The 15,997-nt window shown below is 43.6% G+C and overlaps 1 protein-coding gene across 1 annotated transcript; it reads right to left on the bottom strand.

Annotated features, from left to right (window-relative positions):
* Positions 1 to 5: 5 nt before the first annotated feature.
* LOC115198830 (ETS domain-containing protein Elk-3) lies at positions 6 to 11,090 on the bottom strand. Its single transcript, XM_029761153.1, has 5 exons — positions 10,704 to 11,090; positions 7,719 to 7,927; positions 3,077 to 3,850; positions 1,963 to 2,085; positions 6 to 950 (listed from the first exon to the last, which is right to left on the bottom strand). The coding sequence occupies exons 2-5, from the start codon at positions 7,923 to 7,925 to the stop codon at positions 855 to 857; spliced, it is 1,200 nt and encodes a 399-aa protein (XP_029617013.1). The 5' UTR covers positions 7,926 to 7,927; positions 10,704 to 11,090; the 3' UTR covers positions 6 to 854.
* Positions 11,091 to 15,997: the final 4,907 nt, after the last annotated feature.

Genomic DNA, 15,997 nt, shown 5'->3' with positions numbered 1-15,997 from the left:
TTGTCTTTTATTGTGCTTTTCTTGAATAGCATTCAATGCTTCATGTTTATTTAAAACCATGTGTAAGACATTTTTACTTGACTCTCGGACCGCAAAAAAATAGCAAATCATTGAGAATACATTTGTATCAATTCCTTTATATATATATAAAAAAAAATGACCAAAAGCTGTTACAAATAAGCTTTTGTTCAATATTGAACTGGAATTTCGTCTATATAAAAAAAAAGTTTTAAAGCTTGAAAATAAAACATTTACATAACACTCTTACATTTGAGAAGGCACAGCCGGTACAAGGTAATAATGCATAAAGTGTAATACAATACACAACCATAGAAAAACACTTAGCCAGAACAATAAAACCAGGTTCACAGCCTCCAATGAACATATCAACCACTATACAATGATACAAACATTTATAACCACGCCCTGTCTCTTTATAAAGCGTTATAACCATACGCCAGGCATTTGATAAAGGGCTGACAAGGTACAATGCATGGGACAGCATTCTGATAGACAGCACTCTGGCATTGTGAAGTGGATAAATATGGGATAGAAAATGTTTTCAAGATGGATAAGATCCAAACTAAACATAAAGTTTACAAAAAATCTGTTTCAACTAAGCTAAAGAAAATGTATCTTCAAGTCAATGATATTGACGCAGTTAAAGGCTGATCCAGTAAGTTTGCAGCAGTGTCCTGATTTTTACTGGCTTAACCTGATTTGGCCTCGAGTCCTGCTGTGTCGGGGTCCAGGATTTGAAATGGCGTGGACTGGGCATATTTGTTCTGGTCGGGCCTGTTTTGGTCCAGTTGGTAGTAGAGTCCAGTAGGGTATGGTACTGTCCTCCAGGAGGATCAGGACTTGTGTGGGTTGTGGGAGAGCAGTAGGGGGGAGGAGGTGTCCAGGCTGGACAGGGGGACTGGGATGGGCCCATTCAGGAGGGTGGGGAACTACAGACAGGCACAGACAGACAGATGGACAAAGGACAAGACTGCTGAGATCCATTGTCAGATAGGAAATACCACACATTAATAATAATAATGCCCCCCATATTATACTGAGGTAAAGTACATTCATCTATATCCCTATTCTAGTGTTATACATGTGTACTACTCCTACAAATGCTAACTTTATTTTTAAAGAACTCCAGCCCAAACTCTGGGTAACTCTGGAGAGGCTGACTGGGTTTAAGAATTCCCTAAAATGGTGGCTGAGGTATTTTAACGCCCATCCCTCCTGACGATGGGAGGAGAGGCACTTCCTGTTGTGAGAGGGCTGATGGGAGTGGGTGGAGCTCCTGACCACCCCCCCCCCCCCTCCCGAGCAGGAAGCTGCCCCCCACTCCTCGTCTACACCAGAAAGGAAACATCTGTAGCTTATTTTGAAACCCATGCACACAGTGAATCACACACATACACACACTTAAGTATAATCACAGCGAACCACACACAGAACTAAATAGCGGCAGTGTCATGTGACTGTTGTTGAGAAAATGGGGCTGTTTGGGGGAAATCTTCTGTCTTAGCAAAGGTTGCAAAATTCAGGGAACTTTCAAAATAAAATCTGGTTTTCGAAAGTCCTGGATGGAGGATTGCGGATTTACTGCTTATTCCCTCCTGGATCTGGGACCCTCCAACCGGGATTTCGGGAAACAAGGGATTTTATTGAACGGTCCCGGAATTTTGCAACCCTAGTTGTAGCTCAAACTTCTAACTCAGACTGTCAGAATTCAATATCCCTCCTCTGTTTACCAGCTAGAGTGGAGCCCTTTCCCTCTCAGCTCAGTACGAACAAGCATAAATACTATACTGTCCTCCCCCTTTCTGTCACCCATCCCACAACTTTCCCCTCTGTCCCTCCCTCAACTCCCTTCCATCAGTCTTCACTCCAGGTGGTGTCACTCTCCTTCTTTCATTTCTCCTCTCTCTTTATTATCTTTTAGTGTGTGTGCGTGTGTCTTACCTGGAACAGGGGTCCATGGCCCTGCAGGCGAGTGGGGCTCAGGGGTCCTACGGGACTCAGGCTGCTCCAGAAATGGATACTGGACAGCAGGGGACTGGGGGTGAGGATGAGACCTGAGGGAGTCTAAAGGGGGAGAACAAAGAGTTTATGGAGAACGTGAGAGAGATTTCAATTTGATCAATGTTCTGTTGGTGTTTTTCTTGGTGATCTGTAAAATGAGCTTGATTAGTTTGAACACACAACGCAGAGATTTAATTTCTCCCTGTGGTTATTCAGTCCTGCTGTGCTGCCACTGTTTGTTTTAGTAAAACACCAGAACCAGGAGGGGAGAGAGAGCTTCATACCCTGTTTTGGGGGGACAGAGGGGGGAGAGTGACTTCAAGGCTGACTTTGGGAACTCTCTTGAGGTCACAGAACTTGGAAAACTAGGTTCCAGCTGAGAAGTTACATATGACATCAATTTCTCTCCATCTTGCCTCCCTATCGCTCTCTCTTCCTGACTTAATGTATCTGCTTTATGGGGGGGGGGGGGTTGTGTTTATGTGGGTAAGGAATGATGTATGCTATTTTAATGTGTTGTTTTGTAGTGGCCCAATAAAGACGAGTTTTAGGTAGAGAGAATCTATCTCTATCCGTGGTATTACAACAGCCCTTACCTCACGCCGTCAATTCAAGAGCTTTAGAAACATATGGCTTCACTTAGACCTCCCCACCCTCCCTTCTCTCCTCCTCCACTCCCTTATTTTCACTCTCTCTTCAGCTTACCTCTCTCACTCCCTCTCTCCTCCTTACTAGTCTCACTCCCCACCCACTCCCTCTTTTTCGCTTACCTCTTTCACTCGTTCCCTCATTTCCTCTCTCCGTCTCTCCTCAATAACTCTTTCTTACCTCCCTCCCTCCCTCTACTCTCCTCTCCCTACCCTGCCTGTTTCAGGGTAAGGACAGACAGTTCCAAAGAGACTCAGGGATAAGTCAAGATAAGTCATGTATTTTCCCCAAATGTCATTACACACATAAATCAGCACGCGCACACAGAGGGTGAGGGTGGAGCGAGTGTATGTGTTTGTGTTCAGGGCTAACCTGGGAAAAGATTGTGAGTGAGGGTGGTGCTGACCTGTGCAGTGAAGAAGGCTGGTGTTAGGGACCCTGAGGGCAGTGCAGGACTGTTGAGGGCGATAGAGCCGATGTCATTGGCTGTCAGGAGCAGGGAGGGTGAGGATATCGCCAGGCCTTTAGGCTTCCTGGTTTTTGGCGGGACGCTATTGGCTAAGCCCCTCTTCTCTGGCATGGGGGTGGCCTGGCCACGATCTCTGTGACCAGATGATAGGTTAAGGGGTTGAGCGCTCTGCTCTGATTCGTCAGTCTCAGGGGCGGGGCTCCGTGCCCTCCAGAGTGTGTGTGTGGGGCTGTGTGATGGGGAGGAGGAGCAGGACGAGGAGTGGGCTAGCCTTGGGGAAGGTTTGGATGAATAGTAGCCTTCATTGGAGGAAGGGAGCGGGGATGAAGGCAGAGACACCACCGGCAGTGCAACGCCCTTATGGCTGCGGTTCTGAACAAAGCGAATCACCGTGCCACTGTCGTCATGGTGATCATGTCGAGGCTCCACCTTGATTGACCGGAGTAAATCAGGGGGGCGGAGGAGGTCCTGGGGATGCTGGAGGGAGCTGACGGTAAAGGAGGAGTAGAGGCCTGAGTGGAGGTACTCGTTCCTCCCTGGGGGGCCACCCCTCACCCCCTCCTCATCCCCCTCCCCCTCTGACAGGGCCCCACCAGCCTCATCACACACCCGCACCCCCATCTCCACCGCCGCAGGGTCCATCTTCAGGATCTCCGGGAAGGACACAAATTTGTACACAAACTTCTGGCCAATCACCTTCTTGATGATGTTCTGGAGGAGGAAGAGGGAAGGAGGAGTTCAACCATCATATGTTATGTTATACAGTAATAACAGTGTAATGTTAACATGCATGCCAGGATGTTATATGGTGGTTTGACCTGTAGAATTGGTACAGACATGTTCATGCTGTGTAGAGATATTTGGTATTTATTAGGATCCCCATTAGCCTCTGCAAATGCATCAGCTACTCTTCCTGGGGTCCACATGACATAATACATAGTACAGAACATTATTAGTCAAGGACTGAAATACATAGCCTACATATCAGTATATACACACAATATCTAGGTCTAAAACATAATACAGTGCAAATCACAATACAATATATATATACACTGCTCAAAAAAATTAAGGGAACACTTAAACAACACAATGTAACTCCAAGTCAATCACACTTCTGTGAAATCAAACTGTCCACTTAGGAAGCAACACTGATTGACAATAAATTTCACATGCTGTTGTGCAAATGGAATAGACAACAGGTGGAAATTATTGGCAATTAGCAAGACACCCCCAATAAAGGAGTGGTTCTGCAGGTGGTGACCACAGACCACTTCTCAGTTCCTATGCTTCCTGGCTGATGTTTTGGTCACTTTTGAATGCTGGCGGTGCTTTCACTCTAGTGGTAGCATGAGACGGAGTCTACAACCCACACAAGTGGCTCAGGTAGTGCAGCTCATCCAGGATGGCACATCAATGCAAGCTGTGGCAAGAAGGTTTGCTGTGTCTGTCAGCGTAGTGTCCAGAGCATGGAGGCGCTACCAGGAGACAGGCCAGTACATCAGGAGATGTGGAGGAGGCCGTAGGAGGGCAACAACCCAGCAGCAGGACCACTACCTCCGCCTTTGTGCAAGGAGGAGCAGGAGGAGCACTGCCAGAGCCCTGCAAAATGACCTCCAGCAGGCCACAAATGTGCATGTGTCTGCTCAAACGGTCAGAAACAGACTCCATGAGGGTGGTATGAGGGCCCGGCGTCCACAGGTGGGGGTTGTGCTTACAGCCCAACACCGTGCAGGACGTTTTGCATTTGCCAGAGAACACCAAGATTGGCAAATTCGCCACTGGCGCCCTGTGCTCTTCACAGATGAAAGCAGGTTCACACTGAGCACATGTGACAGAGTCTGGAGACGCCGTGGAGAACGTTCTGCTGCCTGCAACATCCTCCAGCATGACCGGTTTGGTGGTGGGTCAGTCATGGTGTGGGGTGGCATTTCTTTGGGGGGCCGCACAGCCCTCCATGTGCTCGCCAGAGGTAGCCTGACTGCCATTAGGTACCGAGATGAGATCCTCAGACCCCTTATGAGACCATATGCTGGTGCGGTTGGCCCTGGGTTCCTCCTAATGCAAGACAATGCTAGACCTCATGTGGCTGGAGTGTGTCAGCAGTTCCTGCAAGAGGAAGGCATTGATGCTATGGACTGGCCCGCCCGTTCCCCAGACCTGAATCCAATTGAGCACATCTGGGACATCATGTCTCGCTCCATCCACCAACGCCACGTTGCACCACAGACTGTCCAGGAGTTGGCGGATGCTTTAGTCCAGGTCTGGGAGGAGATCCCTCAGGAGACCATCCGCCACCTCATCAGGAGCATGCCCAGGCGTTGTAGGGAGGTCATACAGGCCCGTGGAGGCCACACACACTACTGAGCCTCATTTTGACTTGTTTTAAGGACATTACATCAAAGTTGGATCAGCCTGTAGTGTGGTTTTCCACTTTAATTTTGAGTGTGACTCCAAATCCAGACCTCCATGGGTTGATAAATTGGATTTCCATTGATTATTTTTGTGTGATTTTGTTGTCAGCACATTCAACTATGTAAAGAAAAAAGTATTTAATAAGATTATTTCATTCATTCAGATCTAGGATGTGTTATTTTAGTGTTCCCTTTATTTTTTTGAGCAGTGTATATATATATATATGTATATATATATATATATATATATATATATATATATATATAAAATGGCTGTGTCTTGTCACAGTCCCCTTTGTGCAGGTGTTATTTATCTGTTTTTTTTACGTGTTTATTGCTAGTTTGAGTTACCTGTGGTGGCAGAGAGTTCCATGTAGTCATGGCTCTATTTAATACTGTGCGTTTCCCAGCCTCTGTTCTGGACCTGGGGACTGTGAAGAGACCTCTGGTTGCATGTCTTGTTGTACTGAACTGGCTGCTTGAACAGACAGTTCAGTACCTTCAACATATCAATAACTTGCATAAAAACCAATAGTGATGCAGTCAATCTCTCAACTTTCCATCCGTGTACATCTAAGTCTGAATACATGCTGCCTTGTTCTGGACCAACTGCAATTGACCTATGTCCTTCTTTGCCGCTCATGACCACACAGCTGGGCAGTAGTCCAGGTGCGACAAGACTAGGGCCTGTAGGACACGTCTGGTCGACTGAGAAGACAGAGCAACGCCCTATCATGGACATATCTTTTCCCATTTTAGCAACCATTGAGTCTATATGTTTTGACCATGACAGCTTGCTATCTAGGGTTACACACAGCTGTTTAGTCCCTTCAACTTACTCAATAGCCACATTACTCAATAATAGAACTAAATGAGGTTGAACAAGTGATTTGTCCCAAAATATGATGCTTTTCGTTTTTGATATATTTAGCAACAGCCTATTGCTAGTTACCCTTTCTAAAACTGACTGGAGCTCAATGTTAAGTGTTTCAGTTATTTATTTGACTGCTGTAGCCGACGTATATGCTGTTGAATCGTCAGCGTACATAGACACACAGGCTTTAGTCAAGGTCAGTGGAAGGTCATTTGTAAAAATAGAAAACAATAATGGCCTTAGCTGGCTGCCCTGTGGTATAACCCACTCAACTGAATTTGCATGAGAGAGGCTTCCATTAACAAAACCCTCTGTGTTCTATTAGATAGGTAACTCTCAATCCATAATAAGGCAGAGGATGCAAATAACACCTACGTTTTTTCAGCAATAGGTTATGATCAATGACATAAAGCTGCACTGAAGTCTAACAAAACAGCTCCCCCAATCTTCTTACTATCAATTACTTTAAGCCAACCATCAGTCATTTGTGTCAATGCCAAGCATGTTGAGTGTCCATCAGTATAAGCATGCTGAAAGTCTGTTGTTAATTGGTTTTCTGTAAAATAACTTTATATTTGATCAAATGTTTTTACAAATGTTTGCTAAGCACTTGTAACAAGCTGATTGGCCAGCTGTTTGAACCATTAAAGGGTGCTCTGCTATTCTTGGGTATCGGAATGACCTTTGCCTCCCTCAATGTCTGAGGGCACACACTGTCTTCTAGGCTTAAATTGAAGATGTGGCAAATGAGTCACAATGTATTCCGCTACCAACCTCAGCAATTTACCATCCAGGTTGTCTCTACCGGTTGGTTTGTCCTTATTTATAGATAGCAACCATTTTTCACCCTTCCATACCCCCTTTGTGGAACTCAAAACTACAGTTCTTGTCTTTCATTATTTGGTCCATTATGCATGAATAGGAAGACTCAGCATTTGTTGTTTGCATGTCATACCTAAGTTTGCTAATCTTGTCAACAACAACAAATATTAAAAGTGGTTGGCAATATCAAGGGGTTTTGTGATGAACAAGCTATCTGCCTTAACGAAGGATGAAGCCGAGTTTGCTGTTTTGCATCAAATTTCATCAAAGTACTCCTGAGCTTTTTACTATCGTTCTTCATACAATTTATCTTAGTTCCATAGTATAGTTTCTTCATTTTGTTTATTTACATGATTTCTCAATTCACTGTATGTTTGTGAAGGGTTTATACAATGTTGGTGTACCTGGTCATCCATACCAGCAGGTGTGTGTTTGGTGTTAGTGCCAATGTAATCTATGGGGGTTGTACCTTGTCATAGTAGTAACGCAGGGCGCGGCTCAGCTTGTCATAGTTCATGTTGGTCTTGTTCTTCCTCAGGCCCCACAGCTTGGCCACCTCTTCTGACTTGAGCAGTTTAAACTCCCCGTCGTTGGACGTCCAGCAGATCAGGTGCTTGTGGCTCTGGTCCAATAACAGCTGCAGCAGGAACTGCCACAACGTGATGGCGCTCTCCATGACTGGAGAGAGGGGGGAGAGAGGGGGGAGAGAGGTCATCATCGTCAGTTGCACTGCATGTAAATCGACAAAACACACACATTCTAACTCTCAAGTACAACAAGTACAAAAGCCTCCCCCATGCCCCGCCCCCAACCAAGAAGGCGTTTCCTGCACCATACAAATCCTACCCATAAAGACAGAAAACACACCAACAACATCATCACTACAGCAGACAGTGGAGTCATAGTATTATAATACTCCTGGCATCATGTGCCAGATCTGGAGCCAACCAATGTACTGAATATAAACATATGTATGCCTATGGGGCCAAGTGCCAGCCAGCGACATCATGCATCTCATTTTGCAATATGTTGAAGTGGGGAATAAAAGCCATTACTGCATATGTAATGAGACACACCAGTGGCTGTGTAAAACTTTCACTCACTGGAGAGCTTGGCTGGCTGCCTAAATGATAAGACAGGTCAACACAGCAGCTCTTTGTGAATGAGGGCTGCCTGGCAGCTTTAGTACATTAGACAAGTCAGAGAAGCTTGTCCACTCAAACTCTATGCCACTCCACTAACACGCATGCACACTTGGTCACTTGCATACGCTGTGCTTTGTGACTGTGTGCTTCTTAGTAGTAATTATGTTTCATTATAGGTCAAAATAAAGAGTTCAAGTGTGTGTGCTTGTGTCAGAGTTCAGGGACTTGGTGCTGCCAACTATGGCCAGATGGGTGGAGCTAGGGATGTTTCCGTGGTGATGAAAGAGGATGTGGTCAGTCCCCCTCTGCGAAGACAGTCCACAGCCCAACGACACTATTTACCTTGACTTCACTGTCCGTCTCTCTCACACTCCACACAGACAACTTTCTGTGCACCTCTCTCCATCTCCCTCTAACTCTCTCACACACCAATACACACACACACACACACACACACGTATTCCCCAGACACAAGCTTGTCTGTTTGAAAATACCGAACAGAGTATCCTGCTTTCCCTCCTCCTCCATCCCCCTCTCCACCTCCATCAGTGGGAGAGAGACCATCCAGGAGAGGAAAAAGGTGACTACCCCCTCTGGCTCTGTTTCCTGAGGAGGTCTCCTGTGTGTGTGTGTGTGTGTGTGTGTGTGTGTGTGTGTGTGTGTGTGTGTGTGTGTGTGTGTGTGTGTGTGTGTGTGTGTGTGTGTGTGTGTGTGTGTGTGTGTGTGTGTGTGTGTGTGTGTGTGTGTGTGTGTGTGTGTGTGTGTGATGGGAGACCATAAAGCTGTCTAAATGAGGACTTCCTCTCATTCTGCTACAGGGCGTCTTCCCGGGGAAAGACCAGTCCCAACTCAAAGGTAGGAATTCCTGTCACCGGGAACCATCGGAAACACAGGGACCTCACAGTTGGGACAAATGGACGGGTTTCCTCCTCGCCTCGCTCTGGTACGGCAACACACACCACCCATTTCCTATTCCACAACAACATATGGAGAATGCATTGCATACATGTATGTACTATGGGTCTCCCCCAGGACATGCTGTGGCATGATGTATGATGGATTTAGTCTTTGATGTTCCTTAGTGACAAGGGTTAACTAGCCAAGCACAGAGAAAGCAGCAGGATCTGTTCATTTGGGGATATCCTTAGCAATAGTAAGGAAACCTGCAACTCTGCATTGCCTGATAAACACTGGATTGGTGCAACTAAAAATACTGTTACCATAGATTTACATATGTTTTATTGCAGCATTGAATATGTCCATGTTATTTATTTGTACTGTATGGGATGATAGGCCCACAGCCCAGTGTCCCTCCTCCTGGACAGGTAAGTACACACACACACACACACACACACACACACACACTACATGTAGCTTCTGGTAGGGATTATTTACTTTGTTGATGGGGAGTTTCTTGTATCTTATAATAGTGTTATGACACAGATACAGAAATCATACAGCTGGTCCTCTGGACAGGCTTCTCCAGTATCTAACAACGATACTACGCGCTCCTGTCGCTAGCACGTACTGTTCAACCACCAGTGATATCATAAGACATCATAGGCTATATATTGCCTCTGGTCGCTGTATCGTACCAAACGCCGCATATAGACGCTCTAAAGTCTAAAAAAAAGTATGGGTTATCACGGGTGGGCCACCGGGCTCGGGTCTGTGTAGAATCATATATGTTTCGGATAGCCTGGAATACTCAAACGGCTCTTTGTTTGCCCCATGACTCATTTTCAAGATGTTGTCTGCTGCCAGTTTCAATCCGGAAGCGCATGGCAATTAGTCTGTAGAGTCCAGACAAACCAGAAAGTCTACTATAGTTTTTAAAGGACCATGAGCGCATTTTCACACCAACAGCTACTTTGAGTTGTCAAATGCATCACAATAAACAAGAAATTGCGCGAGAAAAGCAGACTAGAGCACCGTGACAGACCCGAGCGATTTGAGTTTGACATCCAATGTGTGAATAACGGAGTAGCCCAATATTAGCAAACATCAAAACGAAAATAAATATAACTTTTTTATAGCGTACTTTTATGAATAGAAGGAAACACATACTTTTTACACAAATGTATACATGTGTGCCAAGATAGCGTGACAAATCGGGGATATACTACCAGCATCTATCGACTGTCGTCCCCTAAATTTCAAGTTCATTGTGATGACCGAGTTATATCATATTTCCAAACTATATTTTCTAGTACAGAGTTTACTTCTAAGTCATCATCACTCAAACTCAGTGACTATCCTGGTTTAATAAAGTGAATATGAATATCATAGAGAAGCATGCCTCCACATACCCTGGTGTTAGACGTCTACTTTCCTTCCGTATATGTTTTTAAAGAGAATTCCGTATAATGCGCTGGTTTTCCATGTTGATGCCGTCTGGGCTGCGGCGCTCGAGACTGTAAGGGGATCCGGAGGTTTTTTTCTCCTTCTTCAGAGCAGGAAGTCGGAGCGCGCAGACATAGAGCCGGCTCACTTCCTCTCGCGCATTATTCCCCAGGCTCTATGCCGTCTGTGTAAACACGTTTTTCCTCCTCTCTGCGACCGCTTGCGCGCGCGCGCACACACACACACACACACAGTAATATTGTAATTCTGACTACTTGCGGGCCCAACTGACGTCACCTTCTTGGCAAGTACCTGGAGGCGTTCGTGTTCCTTCCTCCACACGCACATACAGTCTGAGTGCTCTCTCTCTCTCTGTGTGTGTGTGTGTGTGTGTGTGTGTGTGTGTGTGTGTGTGTGAAATCTCCTTGACATCTAATAATGAAAAGGCATTGGGCAAGCTGTTACATTCAATTTAAAAAAGTAGGCTATTCTTAAAATTCTCCATCAGCCGCACCACACACAGACAAACGTGTGTACACACTTTCATTCTCACAGGCTTCACTTGAGGTCAAAACGGGAGAAGAGGAGCTCTTTAATCTTTCCACATGTTTCAGTCCAAGATTCCATTCACAGCGCTTTTAAAGGCATTTTCCCCGAACTTCATGGTAAATGCTGGAGATGTCGGTTCAATCGGAAATTACCATTAAATGTCAAGCGCACTATACCGTGGATCTTACACGGATCGGATTGAATCCTGGCCTTAGTGGAAAATGGTGATGTGATTATGTTTGTGTGCATGAGTGTTGTTGTGTGTCAATGAGAATATGCAATAAGTAGGCTTATGTGTGTGTGTGTATCCACTTTTCCGGTTTGCTGCATGTGTTTCCTCTCACTGACAGGAAACTGTGCCTCACAAAACACATGCAGTCACGTAGGTCAGTAGCCTACGCATGGCCGGCGTTATGGGCGGGCCTTAGGGGCCTGTAAGGCCCGCCCTACCGTAGTCTATCTCCTTGTACAAATACAATATTGAATATTAATAATAATTTATTTGACCGAGACGCGATCCGACAGAAAGTTGCATCAATCTCAGATAAAGCATCCGAGCAAGCGAAACAGCGCCCCCATGTCCCTGTCATATTATTTCTGTCCAGAAAGCATCAGAAACATTGGCTACATATATGCCTCCTGTCGACAACGCTTCGGTTGAAATTTGCATAATGTAGAGGAGAACTCGACTTGTTCTACCGCTCCTCTAGCAGGGTTCTCGCTGCTCACCTTCCCACAATCCCCTGCATATTTCTCTGTGTCTTCGTTGAAAATGAATGGGGGCTGGACTTCTGCCGAATTCGTTGCTGGTGAAAACCTTCAGACCAGAGGGGTGCTGTTTCGCTCGCTCGGATGCTTTCTCCAGTGAGAGAGTTTCAGCAGCGAGGAAGAGCCGAAGCCCGATGCGTTTGCATGGCCATAATATGCAGACCTCAGCTTGTAGCCTGCCTTCCCTTCTTTGGGACGATGACTCCCATTGTTAGGGCGGAGACGTGAGCATCTCAACATTATATACATATCTAGTTTCAGCCTCTTTTGAATTGGAAAGGAAAGTTGGCGGATGCACAGTGCACTGTTTGGATGCTGGCTTCCACTAAAGTAAATGTATGTTTTGCTTAAATCATTTCATTACTCTGTCTAAATAAAATCATTAAAAAAACTTCACCAGAGAGCATGACTTAGCCACAAAGTGATTATTAGCTTATTATTTTATTTAAATACCTGTGCTATCCCTACGCCTATTTGGGAAGCCTGCAATTTGGGCAGCGCGCATGGCAACAGGCCTAGCTGATTGAGTTGCGGCTGTCAGTGAAAAGCATCTAAAATATGTGAGAAGATAATGTGTGTTGAGTATCATTTTAAATGTTGCAACAAGAAGAGGGTTGTGTTGTGAAGATATGGCATGTCTCTCTCCAGAATGCATGCACTCAGCTCTCCAGAATGCGCTCAGTTGTCTTCTGCAAATTCTTGCGAATTCATTGTTTCATTGTGTGAATTGTTTGCCCTTCAATTGTTATTTTTTTTAATCAATTATCCCATTACATACAGTATGTCGTCACTAGGCCTGGTACATGTACCATTAATTCCCCATGATTTAGTTACATGAATGTATATTAATGCATGTATTAATTACAGTCATTCAGGTCTGGTGTGGCAGAGCCCCACCTGTTTTGAGCCCCACATTTTTTGCACCCCCCAAATATATATATATTTAATTTTTTTGATTGCATGTTTTGCATGTTATTTTGGCATTAATACGAGTCACATATCAGTTTGCAAACAATGTAAAACAATATATATATATATACTCAATAATATATATATATATATATATATATATATATATATATATATATTATTGAGTTAATAAAGCCGCATACAAAGTCTCTTTTTTGTTTTCTTGAGTAAGGCAGCTCCAAAATGCAGGTGTTTCAGCCTAGCTCAGTGCTTTCTGTGGTGATGGGGCAAGCCAGTAGAAAATATGGAGCGTTGCGTCGTGATTTTCTCAGTGTTCTGTCACTCTTGGTGGACACTATGTTGTTGCCAAGTCTAAGGGAAGAGCTAGAAAATTCCAGCCACTTCTGTGCTGCCATAGAGTTACAATAGAAGTACCCATCCAAGAAGGCTCAAGGTCATTGGCCACAGATAAAATGACGTCAAATCATGTTATATGTACAGTAGCTTTGTTGGTCAACATCATACTTTCAAAATCTTAGCTAGCAGTCATCATCATGAATCAAGTCAACAATATACTGGCAAATCCTTTTTAGTACTTGTCATATGAAGATAAATAATGAGGAGAAATTATATATAAAACGTATTGGTGCTCAGAAGGCCATTGGACATAAACATTGTACAACAAGTTGGAAATCGCAAATTAAACAATGAGTGGTTTGCAAGGAATCTGTGGCTAACTGCAAGCATTGCAAAGCAATCATTAGCCTGATATTCAGTGGAGTAGCTGTGTGGTCCCAAGTCTAAGATGAATGGTCTATTTTCCTAGTAAGTGCAATTAATGTATTGTTTAGTGTTGTGTAGTTGCTTTGCTGACATGCATCCCACTTTTTTGTTTTGCCCCACCAAGATGTACATGCTAAAATCACCACTGCAATTCTTTCATTGTTTTTCGTTCTGAGTGCTGCATGTCAGCAATGAGCATGTGTCTGGTTTCTCGGTCCTGATCATGTTTAGGGAGCACGCGCGCCTGAGCATGCATTGAAGTAGGCCTGCTGCATGCATATGTAGGAAGGTGCCCATTTGGGATGTTTTATTTCTTGTCTTAACTCACCACATCCACCCCTAATAAGCTGAGCTTCTCAGTAATTTTCTTCTTCATCTCAACAGTTTTTTTCCTATCCATTGCGAATACTAATAGTTCTTCACATTATTTGAAAAAACTTTTCAACACTCCAGGCCTCGATAATCACCAAGCCTTGATCTGATGATCCCATATATCCAGTGGAAACGTCATAAAAAACAGATGTCTGGCCCGATCGAGTTCACTGGCGCAGGAAACTGAGGGCCCGGAATAGGCTGATTGATACAACGTTGCAAGTTCGCTAGCGACAGCTTCGGCTGAACCCAGTTGGAGCCAGTTGATGAATGTGATTGAAAGAACCAGAATTTTCATCAGGATATTTGATTGTTTTTATTTTGTCAGCTTCAGGCCTATATATTTTACTTAGTTGAAGATGGAAGTACAGGCCTACTGCTGCATTGGCGTAAAGGCTATGTTTGATTTCCATGTGCTCATTTATTTAGCCAATGGATCATAGTGTAGTGTAGTCTATCAATGTATCTATATACCCTACATTACTCTGTATATACTGTACTCTATACCATCTACTGCATCTTGCCTATGCCGTTCGGCCATCGCTCATTCATATATTTTTATGTACATATTTCTCATTCATTATTTTACACTTGTGTGCATAAGGTAGTTGTTGTGAAATTGTTAGGTTAGATTACTTGTTAGTGCTGCATTGGCGTAAAGGCTATGTTTGATTTCCATGTGCTCATTTATTTAGCCAATGGATCATAGTGTAGTGTAGTCTATCAATGTGTCTATATACCCTACATTACTCTGTATATACTGTACTCTATACCATCTACTGCATCTTGCCTATGCCGTTCGGCCATCGCTCATTCATATATTTTTATGTACATATTTCTCATTCATTATTTTACACTTGTGTGCATAAGGTAGTTGTTGTGAAATTGTTAGGTTAGATTACTTGTTAGATATTACTGCATGGTCGGAACTAGAAGCACAAGCATTTCGCTACACTCGCATTAACCTCTTTTAACATCTGCTAACCATGTATATGTGACAAATAAAATTTGATTTGATATGGAAGAGACTGGTGCTCTCGCCTTAGTTTAAAAAAAAACTTTTAGATATTTTTATTTCATATTTTTATGATTAACCACGTAACAGTGATTTTGAGAAACGAAAACATTATTATTGAAATGAAACTGTTCCACGAAAATGCGCATATACAACTAATAATAACTGGCACCCAGATAGGTAGAAATTGTACGATAAATTGTAGGGTACTAGGAGGTAACTAGTCCCCCCTAAGAACAATGTCTAATTGCTGACACATAAAAGCAATGTTTGGAAAATGGGTATGAGGGTCATGCTTAGGCGAATAAACTATAAAGGGAAATAAATGGCTACAGTTTACACTTTTTTAGGTATTTCATGAAATGTTTGTAGAAAAGGGGCGTTCTATAAAAGTACCAGGGTTACTGGCCCCTCCCCAGGGGTTATCACTGCCAGTTACATTGGTAGAATATTATGGCATAGGGTTTCACACGAGTGTGTTAAAATCCATTTAATCAGTTTTATTTAGAAATTCTTTAGTAAGTAATACGTAAAAGCTAAGTCTCGTTGTCTTATTTTAATTATTTAAATAAAATATGGAGGGGAAAGGGTGTTGCACATGTCACAATTAATATTCGCACTATGAGGAGATTTGATGTGAAGTCCCTCTTTAGCTCACCTGCACATTAATTTTCTTTGTTGTTCCTTTTCCATACAATTCATTATGTACAATTGCGCTAAATATTATTTGAATATTGCAAGATTTTAAATCCTAGCAGTCTTTAAAATGACATTCAGGATCAAAAGCTTTTCAATAGCTGCTTTTAATCAATGAAAAACATATTCATTGGAATATTGGAAGTGAATATAACTAATAACATTAAA

This window comes from Salmo trutta, chromosome 8, assembly GCF_901001165.1.
Source record: "Salmo trutta chromosome 8, fSalTru1.1, whole genome shotgun sequence".
Taxonomy (NCBI): Eukaryota; Metazoa; Chordata; class Actinopteri; order Salmoniformes; family Salmonidae; genus Salmo; species Salmo trutta.
Note: the sequence above shows the minus strand (reverse complement) of the source record. Positions and strands in the feature narration are given on the sequence as shown.

Excerpts from the sequence above, each read along its gene's own strand:
- LOC115198830 (XM_029761153.1), bottom strand. The coding sequence starts at position 7,925 with ATGGAGAGCGCCATCACGTTGTGGCAGTTCCTGCTGCAGCTGTTATTG. Across the intron at positions 3,851-7,718 it reads TGCGTTACTACTATGACAAG|AACATCATCAAGAAGGTGAT; the intron begins GTACAACCCCCA and ends TTCCTCCTCCAG. Across the intron at positions 951-1,962 it reads GCCATGGACCCCTGTTCCAG|TTCCCCACCCTCCTGAATGG; the intron begins GTAAGACACACG and ends GCCTGTCTGTAG.